The following is a 16,536-nucleotide window of genomic DNA, read 5'->3' as shown; positions in this document are numbered from 1 at the left end:
GTACTTATGTTTTTATCCTTTGATGTTGCGCTGAAATTGTCCTTTGTCCAGTTAGCGCTAACGCTCTACTTTTGTCAACTTTGACATTGGATTTTTTTTACTTAGCAATCCTGTTTAATTACTTTTTTTCTCCTACTTTTGTTATTTTTGTTGACTTTTATTTTCTTAGCTCTGTTAACACGTTTATATTTTGCTAGCTGTTAGCAAAATAAGGAATCATCAAAATGTATCTGTACATGTGAGGGTGAATGGCGTTCGAAGTGTGCGTCACTACTTTTTAACGCACGCCGTGGAAGCCTGAACCGTCCGACGCGTTAAAAGGTAATAACGCACACTTTGAAGGCCATTAACCCGCTTATCCCGTGGTCACTTACAAAATAAATACATATGAACCAGATTTTAGTCCTTAATTCTTGTTTTTTTCTGATTTGGATTGCTTTTCTCACAAAAAGCGGAGTATTTGTTATGTGATGTGAACAAATAGTCCAATATATTTATGCTGATCTTTCCGATAGTTTGAATAAAGCATCAGCTCAGAGAGAAAGTTCACCTCTTACCGTTTGTTTTTGTGCAGATAATGAAGCTAAAGGTTGTTTTAAAGAAGCCGGCGCAGTGATACAAAACATTTAAGCTAGGTGACCGGAACTTCTTTTTTCACCGTGCGGTTACCAGGTTTTAACGCACACCCAGGAGCCAATCAGAATCGAGCATTCGCCCGGACCGTGGTATAAATGCAGAATAATTTATTGTTTGCAATAAAAAAACAATTTACACCAACCTTTATACTAAACTGCACATCAAAATGTACATTTTTGAGGAGAAAAAAAACTTTTTGAAGGGTCCCCTTGTGGGCTTGGGCCCCCTCGCTTCTGCAGAGGTAAATTCCGGCCCTGGTTGGAGGGGAGTTTCGATTCCCAGCAGATAAATCCAAACATTTCTTTGAGCTCATATTGTGACTAAGTGAGAGAAACTGGCTAAACGAACTCCCTTTTTCCCACAACTCCTCCTCCGGCATCGTCCACATCTCAGCCGTCCAGTCGACCACATTCTTCCAAAGCAAACGCTTCAAAGCTCTTCAGTTCCAGTTCATGTGTGTGTTTTTTGAAGTGGTGGAGTTATGTAACGACTGCACCTCCACCATTATGAAGTGAAGTGGAAGGATTTTGACTCGGCCATTATGCTCTCTACCAACCAGGCACACAGAAAATAGCCCTGGAGAGCGCGCTTCCACGCTCTGGCAGTGCTGGAGTGCTTCTGTGGCATCGGGGTCATTTCTATAACGGGCCCTTCCCACCATCGGAGGCTGGAACCATGTGAGCGTGAAAGGAGCCTGTGGTCTGCGTGGCTGATGGTTGATACCTTCCTTCTCGGTCACGGTTTCAGCAGAGTAAACAGCACAACGGCATTATGGGAGATTTTGATAAACAGACGTTACAGTTAGCAAAAGGTGGGGTGGAGAAAACTAAGGGAGATTTTTTTCCAAATAAAAGGTTTCGTGGACACCCCATGACCAGCAGATGAGATCAGGCAGCCTAAAGTGCGCCACAAAACCAACCAATCATAAACCAGGAAGCCTCATCTGCTGCTATTTCCATCCGGTTCCACCAGGTGTACCAGGTAGTCCTAATCCAGGAGGATCGTACCAATAAACCCAACTTGTTCAAATGTACCGCATTAAGTTTTGGCCATTTGACGTCTGAACTGAAGCACAATTGAAAACTGGAACCAGGTCGTCTCATTGTTCATTTGTCTGTCCCGTTCAGGTTGGCTCCTGGATGCTCCGCCCCCTTTCTGTCGTTCTCCGCGGAGCTGTTCCAGCTGCCCGCCCCTTCGATGACGTGTTGAACCCTTTAACACCAGAGCTTTAGATACGGTGTTGACGTTCTTTGAATTATCGCAACTCTTTTACCATTTACGCAATAAATGGAATTCTGGCGGTAGCTGATCCAGAGAAAAGCAGCTTTGCACTGATAGATGACACCGAACAGTAGTGTAGTGTTTACGAAAATCAACGGAAATCAGCTGATTCTGTTGTTCTTCGATATATCGGTACGAAGTGGAAATCAGCTTTTTCTCCATGTCCCAATCAGCAGATTCACGTTGATTGCGTAAAAGATCAAAGACTTCCAATAGGTCAAAGAGCGTGTCTTACAAATGCTACCTTCACGGAAACGCGCGTTCAGGCGACCTCTTCCAATGAAAGGTCTACATAAACTCGCGTGTCAGTGCTTTTTGGACTCCTGCGTTCAAACTGTCGCGTTCACATGTCCTTATGCAAGATTTATGTCAGTTTTTCATTCGAACAAATGTGAGACCATCGAATCCGCCTCGAAAGTTAACTTTGACCAACCATTTGTCGCAAAAGAGCTGTGAAAGAAAACGCCTGGAGCTGAAGATTTGTGAGATTTGCACCGCTTGAACGTTTCGCCTCTTGTAAACGTTGAGTACATGCGCAAGTACACTCAAAAAAATAAGTCATTGGATGAACTCAATTTAATTGTGGGCAGGATTTCCATCCAATAAATATGAGTAGCCCCACCTCAAAGAAAATTCTTCCATGTAATCAAAATGTAATTGGGTTAGTCGAACTCAATTTTATCAAGAAAGGCAAAAAGAAGTCATCTGCTGACTGATCCGCAGAGGTAACAAATTTGTGGCCATTTACAGGTGCCAGTATCCCTTGTGCTATCTTAGATGACCCCCCCTTCCATTGACGTGTTCTCCCTACCATGACAAAGGTGGATAAAGGTGGAAAGATTTCATGTAATTCATGGACACCAGTGAAGATCACAAATCATTGAAGAAAAAAGGTTCAGAGCACTGTCTAGTGGGTCATACATCATTTTTTCTATAAAAGGTTCGTCGTGTATCGTCTTATTGGGAAAAGCTGAGTTGAAACGATTTCAAGCCACAGTACGTTTTTTACGAAAGTTTTCTCTCTTCGAAAAGTCGAAGGATTTGAAGGACCAAAAGTCATAGCAGCCATTAGACGAAAGAGTTAAACATTTTAATAGTTGAATGGTTAAAATAGGTGAAAAATTGTAGCTGTAAAACGGCAGAAGATACTATAAAAAGAATAAATAAAGAGAAACAGGAAAACAGCACTCAACATGCGCACAGCATGCTCCTTTACTTGAACTCAATTATTTTGGATTACTGGAGTTTAGCGGTGAAACTATTAATACAATTTATGTTAGGTCAATTAAATGTAGATAAATTATTATAAAAATCAATATATTTAAATAAAACAAACAGAATTTAATTGTGTTACATGAAAGAGGAGCTTGAATCATTTTTTTAGTGTATCGGGTTGCGACACTAAAGACAGATGCAAAAAACGTGTCCAAGAATGGTCTTGAACAAACAAACACGTAGCATTAGCCGTCATGGGTGACGTCTCAGGGGTTAAAGGGTTAACAGGCTGTTGCAGTGTACTCTCAATAGTTTGTTTTCTATCTTTTTTGGGGTGTTTTTTTTTTTTTAGGATTTTCTGTTTTTTGTGTGCGATTTTGTTTCTCGAGTTTCGAGTACCACATGGGTTTTCGGCTACTTTAAAGCTTCTGATCTACCTTCAAGTTAAGTTCTGCCAATTCTTAAAAACATCCTGAACTAAATTATTTATTGTAAACCCAAAGGGACTCCAAAAAAGGCGGAGCTAATTGAGCTGATGGTTGCTGGTTCAACTGCAGTTAGTTTAGACTTTAGAGTCAGAGAAGGATTCAATCAAAAAGTTTTTTTAAGAGAGGTGAACGCGGAACACCTGCTGTTGAGAAAATTGTTGGACTTGAGACGTCATCACTTTCCCTCCGTTTCTCCCTCTTTTTGTCTCCCTCTCTTTCTCTCTCTCTCCTTCCTTCCCGCCGCTCGCGTGCCGTGGAGCGCGCGCCACTCGCAGGCTGAAGCTGCCGCTCAGGTTCGCGGTACCGATGAGCCGAACGGTGCCGCCGCCGCCACCGCGGCACTAGAGACCCGAAGCATCCCCGAGGACGAGGGCGCGCGCGCGCGCGCAGAAACTTGGGTTGCTGGTTCTCCTGCCATGAACCATGAGTGACGGCAGCAGCGGAGCGGGGGGCGTCCAGCCCCTCTGGAACCTGAGCGGTGAGTCAACGGCTGACACAGGCTCCGCGACCGGGGAATCGAACCTTTTCCCCCGCTGACCCAGGGGGGAGACGCAGCCCCCGTTGATCACAGGTGGGGGGTCAGAGTGGACCCCAGGGGGGAGAGAAAGTCTCTGACTGAATTGCTGTCTGATTTGAGGGCTGGAAAACTTTACATGCGTGGTCAATAGTGTTTTTGTGACATGTGTGTGTAATTGTGTGTGTTTGTGTGTCTGTGTGTGTGTTTGTGTGGGTGGGGTTGGCTGATTTAAGCTTCCTAAAGGCAAATCTAAAATACAAAGGATCAAAAATATTTTTTAAAAACAGTCAGACTGAAGTTTATTCCCTAAAATCCTCCAACTTTTTAATGGATTTTTTTTTCGTATTCATCTTCATTTGTCAAAATCCTACAAAGAAACCAAAGTGTTTGTGTGAATCTGGACATCCTCTGTGAATTTGGTGCATCTCGATCCTCTGATCTGCTCCACACGCCTCTATACGGGTTGAAAAAAAACAACCCACAACACTTTAAATGAAACGACAACGTTTCCACGCCGCCTTTTAGCAGAAAAAAGGGATCCACAAACGAGGAAAGTGGCGTCTCGGCTGGAGAAGACGCCAAAGCGCCGATAGAAACGTCTACAGAAGGGTTGAGCTGGACGATGGTGCAGGTTGGACGGTGCTGGTGGGTGGGTGGGTCAGATCATCTGGTTGTGTAATCTGAGAAGTGGGGTCTGGTTTTCTGGTAAGGTGCTCTGACTGGTTTGTTGATGAACTCGTGGGGTCAGTCACGGAACATCCTGACTAGTTGCCGGTTGATCTGAGGAAGGGTTGTGTTAAGGAGGTTGTTTCTCTCATACGGACTTCTACGCGACCGGCAGAGATCATGGTGACATCATGGTTGTTGTGTGATTTAATGGTGGAGTGAACTGAGGAGGTATTGACATAAAAGAGTGGGGGTCGGGATAAGAGCCCTGTGGGACACCGCTGGAGAAGTGTTTCTGCCATCCAATAATAGTCTCCTACAACTTTTGGGTCACGCTTTCGTTAAGACCTTTAAATGCCCCAGCGACCCTAGGAGTCATGTGTGAGGAGCAGTTTATTCCCGACCACCTGGACGGCCAATTAGAATGCTCACTTCTAGTGTTAACCCTTGTCCTATCCTAGACACTTTAACGTTGGGAGTTGGGTCATCTAGACCCACTAGACAGTGCTCTGAACCTTTTTTCTTCAATGATTTGCTATCTTCACTGGTGTCCATGGATTACATGAAATCTTTCCACCTTTATCCACCTTTGTCATGGTAGGGAGAACACCTCAAAGTAAGGGTGGGGTCAGAGGATAGCACAAGGGATAAACCTGCCGATAGCCTTGTTAGAACCCTTTAGACCCCCTAATCCCACTGGATATCAGTGACGTTCTTCCTAAAATTCCAGTTACACAAACCATGGTCTGTCTTAGATGTCGTCTTTTGTGCCCCAAGCAGTTTTGAGTAATTGACATCCTAGCACAGATTTTAGGGAGTACATGGACATCCTCCTTGACGTAGATCGGACTCCCCAAGTGTTTTCTCTAGCTACTCCCAACGGTTTCTGCTGATCTGCTGGTTCCGGTGAATCGGACTTTACACTCGTGGTCGTGGTAACCACCAGTAAACCGGCTAAAGATTGTGGTTGAACCAGCAGAGTGGTCGCTCTGGTGGCCAACGGTTGACACTTGGTGGAGAACTGTTGATCATCGACCCTTTAGAACACAGAACCGTCATGAAGTCCAAAAATGTTGGAGGACTGAAGGCTATACTTGAGGTGTGGGACTAGAAGGCGTGGCTTCCACGATTGGATGGGGAGTGGCTCCCTGTTGTTTGGAGGCGGTGTCACACAGCCGCTACGTACGTTTTGTGCATTTACATGGATGAAAATGGGTGAATATACTTAAAAAGTGAGAAAAGTTGTGGTCTTTACGTGACATTTTCACAAATGTATCAGGAATGAACCACGTTAAAACCACAAGTACGAATAAACCAAAGGACACGTAAATCAACATAGAACATGAAACGTGTGTAATTATTGCACTGTTTATATTCAATTCATTAGTGCTTCTTACGTCAATTACATCATTTGAACATATGTGCGCAGTATACGCGATGTAAAAGTTATACATCGGTGGTTCATGTGTGAAAAGTCCATTAGACATGCTTGCAACGGTTGTGGAAAGACACAAATTTGCATTTGAATCTTGCAAAAATCATGTACAATTGTGTAAGATTCACGTAATTATTGCGAATAAACTATGTAAAATATGTGTAAACTGCGTAATTCCAAAACATTTTGAATTGTTCAAAGCCGAATTCAGGTAAAGACCCGTCGGCTGAAACCCTCAACGGACTTCTGTGCACATTGACGAGTGACGAACGCAAGAAACACTCATGAATTATCACACAAAGACCGAAATTAATACGTGGAAAATGTGCAAAATGTTTTTTCATTGGAGATGGTAGAGTGCCCACTTCCTAGCTTAACGTAGTATTATGGTTAAGATGAAAAGAAGTCAACTTCGTTTATTAGTACATGGTAGCGAATTGCTTAAATTCGCGCTAGGTCCATGGGATTACGTCTTTCTCGTGGTCTACTGGTGACTGAACTTTTTTGGACTCTAAAGCTCATCGGAAGTTAACGTACGGTCTGTTTTCATAATTTTAGCGCACCGGGTGATAACACGCATGAAGCAAAACAAAACCGTATCACTACAAGGGACTCCTGACTACGATACTCATAATGCAAATCCATAATGCTTCATCCGTAACCAAAGTCGCACGAAAAGACTGAATGATTTTGGAGTGCCGTGTACCAAAGAAAATCAGTGAACAAAACCAAATATTATACGTCAGACGCACCATTGATTTTTGAGATATTGTATTGTATTGGTCAGACTGTTCAGCATCTTGTATGTGGCCGGGTTCTTGGTGGAAAGGACCTCTAAAGCTCTTGTGTTCATATCAAAGCAGAACTTTACCGGTTCCCCGCGTGGGTTCCTGCATGCCTGTTGGGGACATTTGGACTGATGCCCCCCCTGGGTGCTGTTTGTGCAAAGAAGCTGATGGAGCTAATGTTCATCTGGGTGAACACCGGGGCATCGCTGTCTGTTGAGCCAAGAGCTTTTCGGTGGGAATCCTCTGCTGCAGAGTTTAGGTTGTTGAACAGGATTTATGGAACAACGACTGAATTTGCATCGATGTGACCATTTTCTAAAGGACTGTCTAATGCAGACCGGTGCATCAGCTGCATCCATCAGAACATCTCTATATGCTTTATTTCTATGTCATAAAAACACAAAGGAGGTAAATGTTTACCAGATCGTCTTTTACACTGTAAAACATATTTTTGTTGTGTTTAAAGATTAAAAAGATGAACATGAACACTCTGTTCTTTCACCTCAACTCTTCTCCTTTTAAAGTAAAGATCATAAAAAAGCACATTTTATTTATACTCAGACTTTAGATATTATTGACTGGCAGACATAAACATGATTGGTCCCATCAAAAATAGCACAAAGAAATGTCAGCAGAATAAGAGAAAAAAAGTTTCTTTATTATTTTTGTAGCTCTATGATTGATAACAGCCGTTAATTTTACAGAATTAAGTTACCATGACTTCTATTACTACTTTATCTACTATTACAAAGCATCAAGGCCCATTCCACCAATAATTAATGCTTTCAGGGTGTCTTTTTTGTCATGTCCTGCACAAAAAAATCCCCCCATCCCCAGATTTGTTGAGCTTTATGAGGTTTTTAAGGTGTATCTAGGTCATAAAGACTGGTCTATACATGCAGATCATGCTAAAGCTTTGGTTGTATGGGATAAAAGGCAGCATCCTCTACCTCATGGATTCATTAGCAGGGAATCTTTTTGGGCAAACTTTGCCGATGAGCTGCAGTACAGGAGGATGACCACTGGGTGGAGCATGGTGACGCTCCACCAACGGCCTCCGCTCCCTCAGCAGCTCTGAAGTAGGTGCCACTTAGGGTTTTGATGCTGGAACATCCTCAGAGGAACACGATGAGCTGTGTAGAACCCTGTAACAGTTCCTTAAAGGTGGAACCGCAACACATTTCATTATTTATTTTCAAACCTTGTTCTTCATTTACAGGAGAAATCTCCTGGAACATCAGGACTTTGGGGTTTTCCTGCCTGTTGAGAACGCTGTTTACATTTACAGTACCAGAGAAGAACCCGTCCACAGGGGTCGGTAAAAAGCGACGTTTTCAGGCTTCACCATTAACCAGCTGGTTGTTTCGCTCCAACACTCCTCCACACGCCTCACAGTGTGCAGTCTGCTGCAGACACAAGTGATCAAAAGAGTCCAGATGAACGTTAACAACGGAAAAACCTCATTATTGTCCGGTATGACCTCGTTAGGACAGAGAGGCGGATCGCTGCTGGGTCCAAGAAGCGACTCGACATCATGGAGACCTAAAGTTTGTACAGACTGAAGCAACAGTTGAAGGAAGTGCAGTCAAATCCAAGATCTATTAGGATTTACGATAAAATCTCAACTTAAGTGAGTTCAGAAATTTGTTTTTTTTTTATCCTAAAGGATTTCGTTGGTCTTATAGATAACCTAATTATCAATTTTACCCAACAGAGTCAAAGAGGGCTGACTTGCTTGTGTACTCTACCACAGACATCATCCATGGAAGTGGTCTTTAAAGCCAAATCACACAGCTGCTACCTACATTTTGTGCATTTTGCATGTATTCAACTTCGGTCTTTCGTGATCCATGCGTGATAACCGTCATTCCTAAGTGTTTCTTGCGTTTAGTTGTGTAGTTGTGCTCAGATGTCCATCGAGGGTTTTGGTTGACAGCTCTTTATGAGAATTCTGTTTTTAACTGTTCAATATTTTTGGTTGGTTGAGAATTACACAGTTTATGCGTATTTTACGTCATTTATTTGCATTTATTACGTAAATCGTATGCATTTTTTTACGTGATTTTTGCAAGATGCGTACCCAAATTTGTGTCTTTCCACAAACGTTCCATGTATGTCTAATGGACTTAACAGGCATGAACCACCGATGTATAACTTTTAGATTGCGCATACGGCACAGATATCCTGTTAAAATAACGTAATTGAAGCACGAATCACTAATGAATTGCACATTAACAGTGCAAAACTCCCACACAGTAAATGTTCTATGTTGGTTTACATGTTTTTTGCGCAATTTATTCGTACTTCTATCGTGGTTTTAACGTGGTTCATTTGTGATACATCTGGGAAAATTTCACGCCCTAAACTTTTCTCAGTTTTTCTACGTTGACACACGTATGACCAATTCTTCTCCGTGCTATATGCGCTAAATGCGCTAAATGTTGGTAGCGGTTGTGTGACACAGCCTTTAAACTGGGTTGAGTGGTTACTGTATTGACCCTGGTCCTTGGTGTTAATGGTTCATAGAGGATCCATTGTGTGTCACCTTTGACTGAAGTTGAGGTGGTGTAGTATGAAATCAATAGTTTGGTAAGTGGTACTTACTTGTATTGGGATATTTTCATATTTTCATGACTGAAATATTTCACACTAGTTGGTTTTAAGGCATAAGTATGCGTGTGAACACTATCTGTTTTGTGTACATGTCGACAGGTGGACATTTTTGCAACTAACAGGTGTGTTTATAACATTTGAGTGTGTGTGTGGACAGGCTCCGCCCTTTTTTTTTGTTTTTTTTTTCATTTGAACCTTACCATAATGATTAACAACCAGTAAACTTGCTGCTTTATGCTGCTTCATGGTCTTATCCCCCTTCCCCTCCTATTATCACCCCCTACCCCCCCTCTCTCTAACGTCCCTCTCTCTTCTTCCCCTCTTTCCTTTTCCGTCCGGTCCAACACCAAAGATTTTCAGACATGTTTGAAATTAATAAAGTTTGGCCTCAATTACAAAAGGGGTTTATTCAGACATACCTTTGGTTTGTCTGAAGATTAATGACCCCTCTTGTTAAAGTAAAATATGTCCAACCCAAGAGGCCCTCAGCTCTCATCTGTCTGCCTAGCTGTTGGACAGGACAAGTTAAAAAAAAAAAAAAAAAAAAAAAAAAAAAAAAATGAAATCAATAGTTTGGTAAGTGGTACTTACTTGTATTGGGATATTTTCACCTTTGACAATTTGACACAAACGAGCCCATGGCCTTCCAATCAAAGGTCGACCACTCTTCCTCTGGACCACAGCTACCCCATTGAGTGTCATTGATTGCCTTTGCCATTTAAACACCAAAAAATGGCCTGTGTGGTTTCAAATGTTCCATATTTCACCAATGGGTAACGTCTGTCTTCACTCTGATTCTATCCGGACTATAAGTCTGGAAAAGTGAAGTCCTTCGACTTTTGTTGTCCTTCTTTTTGGTTCACCTCCTTTTACTCATATTTTATTCACTGGTAGAGCCTGGTGCTCCAGAAGGAGACAACTACTGTATTTTCCACACTACAAGGCAGACCTAAAAGCCTTAAGTTTAAAAAAACAAGAGAAAAAAAAACCCAGTTGTGTGGGTCTGGGATTATTAGCATCAGAGTTGGGCATTGGCGTAGTCACAGTAACATTTGTTTTATTGATATCAGTCTGTTTTTTTATGAGTTGCAAAAAATGTTGGAAGTTACACATATGTGGCTAACACTTTTAACGCGTAGCATGTTACAAACAGATTCTAGAGTTACTGTAAACACAGTTAATGAAGTCTGACCGATTGACGGACTTATCTCTGACTCTTGTCCCGCTTCATATGGCATATGGCATAAGTCCATTGATTGGTTGACGGTGGGTCATAGAGTCCGTTGCACCCTATAGTGTGGAAAATTCGATATTAGCAAATGGCTCTATAAATAGAGTACGAGACGCCAAACTTCAACGGTTGTCGGATGCCCAGTGTCTGGATCTTAATCCCCATTCAAAACAAAAAAACTGGAGTGGTTCTGCAAATGTGACAATTTAAATCTTTTTTTTTTTCCAATGGAAATCAACTCATTAAATCTAAAACCATCTTGAAGTAAAAGAAGGACCCCGCCCCATATGCAGCATGATATATGGCAACCTAACACATGGATGAATAGGAGGAAACTTCCAGCAGAACCAAGTTCACTTAAGGTCACCATTTGCTAAGAAAAAAAACACTGGATTTATTGGAACAGTCATTCCCAGCCTTTTTTAAGCCACTGACTAGTTTAATGTCAGACAATACTCTCATAGATTGACCTTTAGGAGGCTAAAGTTGGTATTTTTTAAGCTTTCAATTTCCCTTAAATCATAAGGGGAAAGTTAAGGGGAAACTGTTTGTCATGTTAAATTGGCCCAACATGAAACCTAATTTCCAAAGTCAGTTTGAGACTGGATGAAGGTACATTAGAGGAGGAAGGTTCAATTAAAAAAAGTAGATGACTTGAGAAAAGTCCTTAAAGGCAAAATTATAGTTTTTTTTAATGCAATGTCGTCTTGGGGAAAAATTATAGCACTGAGGCAACTTAATTCAGGCTCATATTCACCTTCCTTTGGACAACGGTTTATGTGTAGGACCCATTAAAATATTATTTTCCCTTAAGTTTCCCCTTAACCATCAAAGTGGAAGCTAAAATCCAGACAATACAATAATAATTTGAATCTACCATGTTTGAAATTCTATTAGTAATGTCACTGTCACATTTTAAAAGTTGCTGCAAATTAAGAAGAGCTGCTTTAGGAGCATCTGTCACAATAAATTCATAGTTCCTGGTTTTGTTTACCAGTCCGGTACCAGTCTGTTCCCTGGAGGTTGGGGACCGCTGTGCTTCAGTTGCAAGCCAATAACCGCTTTCAATGAGAAACATTCTTGAATAAGTTTTACTTCGAAGAAGTTTGTAGAGTTAACCCTTTAACACCTGAGATGTCACCGGAGACGCCTAAATAACGTGCACTCGTTGACACGCCGTAAATCTTCAACTAGTCATGAGAACTGTGAATCATGGGAGAATAGCAACGTTGCCCACTCAAAATGTTGCACAATGGCGGAAAGCCGGTTTTCTCCACAACCGAATGCGATGGAATTACGTTAACTGTTGTTAACGTTAACGGTTGGAGAGTCACGGTAGTCGAAAGAATGTGGACACTGGAGCTTCCGGTAGAACTTATGCTGTGGTCACAAATACAACTGCCACTGCGCGATGGGGAGGCATCAGCAGAATCTTCAAGATTTCATGCCGCCACCTGATTTTTTTTTAGGTGGTCATGAATGTAGACAGTGGAAGTCAGGCAGAGATGACACCATTACCAGATTGGTGGCCAAAGGGCGGCAGCAGCACTGAATGGACCATGTGTAAATGTCTCCCATTAGCCTGGCGGTAAATAAAAAACCTTTCTGCCAATGTACTGCCACCACGTAACCTCGAAATGTGCCCGGATGGCCAATGACCAATGTCATCTTTTGGAGAAATTCGTCCGGTTGAAGTAAAGTTGTGACTTTTCCTTAAAACCTTCCCATTCATCGTGCAGCGAGTAGAAATGCAACTGCCGGCGCTCGATTACAAATCCCGCACACTGTCGAATTTGCGGGAAAACTGCGTGGTGGCGTTTTGGAATATGTGACAAGGACGCTCTGGCTCTGAGTAGTACAGCATCAGTGGTGCATTTTGGGGGATTTGCATTTGTTTCAGTCTCTGTTTTTTTTATGGTGCATTTTAACGTTTCTCCCCTGAAATGTTTGGTTATGTTTGGTCTGCTGGACCATTTCTGGGACGTAAACTCCTCTGATGTCATGACACATCTCCACATCCTCAAAGCATTTTCTTTTTGGTACAATCAGTGACATTTCAGTGCAAGGATAGAAGCCTCTATCGGCTTTGCTGTGCTGGATCCCCAACCTGTGCAGCTCCTGGTCACTGGCCTGTAAGAGCTCTGCAGCGAGGTACCTTTGACAATAATTGAGTGCGGCATTCAGGAGGAAGACAGTGGCTTTAGTTCTGCTCTCACAGTTCTGGATCAGCGTTTGAAGGATGCTTGAAAGGATGTGGGAGTTTTCCTAACCCATTGCTATGGGTTTGGTGGATTTTAACAAGGATTATGATGGCACCATTCTCTTTTTGTGGGCGGCATGGCCTCTAAGTTGACAGCAGTGAGACTCAGTTTTTCATGACCTCTTCTCAGGCTGAGTTGAGGAAATGTTTAGTTTGTGCTTTGATCTAAAGCTAAACGTCTTTGTTTTCCATGAGAAGATCTGCATTTTTCCGCTTTTTCAGGGTGGGATGGATGGATGAAACTGTCCTGTTGTGTAGCACACGTGCCTGGCTTGCCACCACCTGCACATCCAGCATATGGCGGATGACATTTGGGGTCAACATGACTACAGGTCTGATACGGCGGTAGAAAACCACAGGGTCCGCCGTTGCATTTACAGAGACACTTGTCATTACCACAAATGTGAAGAACAACCCCACCGTAGTTCTGCTCATCCTTCAGCTGGCACTTTCCAACTGGATTAGATCTCGCCCACTCTTGCCTCAGGAACGCATTTGACTACGGTGCTTAGCGGCTCCAAAGCCACGTTTCTGAAGACGAAGCTGCCACTGACCAGCTTTTGTTTGTGGCTGTTTTTTGTGTTACTGTGTGGAGAAATGTAAACAAGAGCAGGTTAGTGGTGAGCCACGGGCTTCGCATTAAGTCTGCCTGCCGACTCTCAACCGCCTGACCCAGTTTTCTGTTTGTGGAGCGGAGCTGCCAGGAGTGCGCTAACAGGATTAGCTAAGCTAGTAGAACCCGCTAGCAGGACATCCTATCCAAAACTACAATAATATTTAAACAATTTCACAAGTAATTTTCTGTTTAGTTTAATTCATTTAAAAAACGGATCTTCAAAAAAAAGAAAAAAAAACTGCAAATAAAAGCGCAACATCTTAATCTTAACCGGAGATTTAGATTGAAGCAAAGCTAATTTAAGCTAGCACAAAAAACTAGTAAACAAATACATCCAAAATATAAGGGGACCAGTTCTTGATTGACATTAGTTTTTAACAAAAGATCTAACAGCTTAGTTTTGTATTTTCCAATAAATGGATTGTTTTCATTAGTTTAGACTTGAAGTTTATCGCAAATATCTGTTAACTTTGGACATTGTTTGCTTAATTGTTATCTAAAGCAGCTGTTTTTATGTCTGTAAATAAATAAAGATTGGATTGAATTAGTAGCTTATAATTACTTTTTTGACCAATAAATTGTTTGAGCTTTCTTTTGTAGCATGTAAGCTAACTGAAGTGTTAGCTTTGTTTTCATGAAGACAATTAGAGGAAAATACCCTTAGATTTAGAAGATACTTGTGTCGTCTGCAAAGAAATAACAATAAAAGACTCTTTTCAAAATGTAATTTATGGGTTACATTAAAAATTAGGGACAAGGACAGAATCTTGAGGCACTCCTAATATGGTTTTTGCCAACTATATGTCATTTTGACATCCTAAAGCAATCTTTAAGACAACTACAGTTCTAAATTTGACATAGGTAGTTCAGTTGGTTAAGAGGGCCAAAGCCTGGGTCTCCCTGAGTCGGTCCCCAGCCCGGATAAAATACAGTTTTGTGTCTCTTCAAAACCAGCTGTATAAACTGAGTGAAAGCTGATTGGCTGTGGTACTAAATTTCCAATAATTAGAAAATTCTCAAAAATAAATTTTACTGGATTGTTTTCTGATGTGTGTTTGAAGGGGAATGTAAATTTAAAGAGGTTTGAGTACTAAAAAAAAAAAAGATTCAATAGAAATGATAAAAGCGTAATGTGCCATTAACGTTTCTTAAGCTTAAAGCAGCTCCAAACGAACACAAACACATTGGGACAAACAGAACATTTGAATGTTCTTGACTTGAAGAACCTGAGCCTTAGTTATATGAGTCATTTGGGATTTTCTGGGTTGAGTTCAATCTTAAATTTTATTTAAATTTTTTCATTTATTTCTTATTTATACCTTTTCATCAACAACCTGAAGGCCATTAAAAAGCAAATTCACACACAAAATGTTTAAAAAAATATACCTAATAAATGTAATACAACAGTCCTTTCTTGTAGGATAAGATGGGGAGAATGAAATACACGTATCATGAAGAATCTAAACTCTTTGGGTCTTTCAGGGTTAAATCTGTCTGTAATTACCTACAAGTGGTGTGTAGACTGGACAAACATAGCGTCACAGCTGGCATTTCTCACAGTGGGGATGAGCTTATTTGAGGGCTTCAGCGTATCTGACACAGGTCTGGTTCTGGGGGTGTTGTGACATCCCACATTGTTAGGTGGCTGTGGCCTCTGGGGCAGACTGACACCATCTGGATCTCCAGCCTTTTTCTTTTTTTAGGCTGTTGTCTGCCGCTGTCAGGCGAGCAGGCAAGCTGCAGACGCCTAAACTAAAGGAGCAGGCCTGCAGACGGACAGTTCCAGTGAGACAAGGCTGTGATGCTGTCATGGACGTGACAGGGAAGCCGGAGTCTGGAGGAGTTGTTTGGTCCAGGTGACAGCGGGAAAAGTGGGAGGCTGAGAAGAAGGGGACTGAAAGTTTGGGTGAACTCCTCTAAGGTTCATGGCCTCATGCTCTTCATCTGGAAACATGTACAGCCAACATAAATTTAAGTTGGATGACTTTTAGATGACGATATTTCACCCTAAACGACATAAAACCAATCAGGAGATGCGATGCTTTTGAAGACATGGGTTGTCAAGGAAATAATGTCACCGTGGACACACCCACTCACGTCTGACCTCAGAGGCAGGGTTTGGTCGGGTTAGTCCTTGGATGGAAGACTGTAGTGGTCCCTCACTGTGATGTGTTTTATTTTTTACAGTGCACTGGGTTCTGCGTCCTGATTGGCTGGAGACTATTGTCAATAAATCTCTGTACGTGTCAGAAGAGAAAAGTGTAAAAAGTGTGTATGAGGAGTTTTACAGCCTCAAACATCTAGATTTATTGTAAAAAATACAGATGAATACTTTGCGGGTTTCACCTTTCGCAGGTTATATTGTAGATGTCACTCCTGCAATAAACGGGGACCACAGTCTAGCACAGAGGTGGGCACTGAGGGCCGCATTCCTGCATGTTTTCCAGCATACCCTGCTCTGGCATGTTCTGATTGGCTGGACACACCTGAACCAAGTAATCAGCCATGAGTAGGGCAAGACTATCTGGAAATCATGCAGACACACCGGCCCTCGAGGCCTGGAATTGCCCACCCCTGGTCTAGCACTATTCTACCTTGATAATAGTCCAACACGGGCATGTGACGCTTTTACCATATGTTGTTAACACTGAACTAGCACTACCCGATACCAGCGCATGCCTGCCATCTACAGTTGAAAGAGGCTTGGGGCGAAATGTCTAAGTGGTACATATCTCGCAAATCTTTTCTTTCACAGTTCTATTCCGATATTTGAAAGACTTGATGTTGTGT

General features: G+C 42.0%; 1 protein-coding gene across 1 annotated transcript in view; it reads left to right on the top strand.

Annotated features, from left to right (window-relative positions):
- The first annotated feature begins 3,483 nt into the window (after nt 1-3,483).
- LOC101174568 (muscarinic acetylcholine receptor M4) overlaps nt 3,484-16,536 on the top strand; it is a 62,148-nt gene continuing 49,095 nt past the window's right edge. Inside the window, exon 1 of the mRNA XM_023961607.1 lies at nt 3,484-4,098. Coding sequence (XP_023817375.1) covers nt 4,044-4,098 — 55 coding nt within the window. The 5' untranslated portion in view covers nt 3,484-4,043. The remainder of the gene's footprint in view (nt 4,099-16,536) is intronic.

Source organism: Oryzias latipes, chromosome 2 (genome assembly GCF_002234675.1).
Source record: "Oryzias latipes chromosome 2, ASM223467v1".
NCBI classification, from domain to species: domain Eukaryota; kingdom Metazoa; phylum Chordata; class Actinopteri; order Beloniformes; family Adrianichthyidae; genus Oryzias; species Oryzias latipes.
The sequence above is the reverse complement of the archived record's forward strand: the minus strand, read 5'-3'. Positions and strand labels throughout refer to the sequence as shown.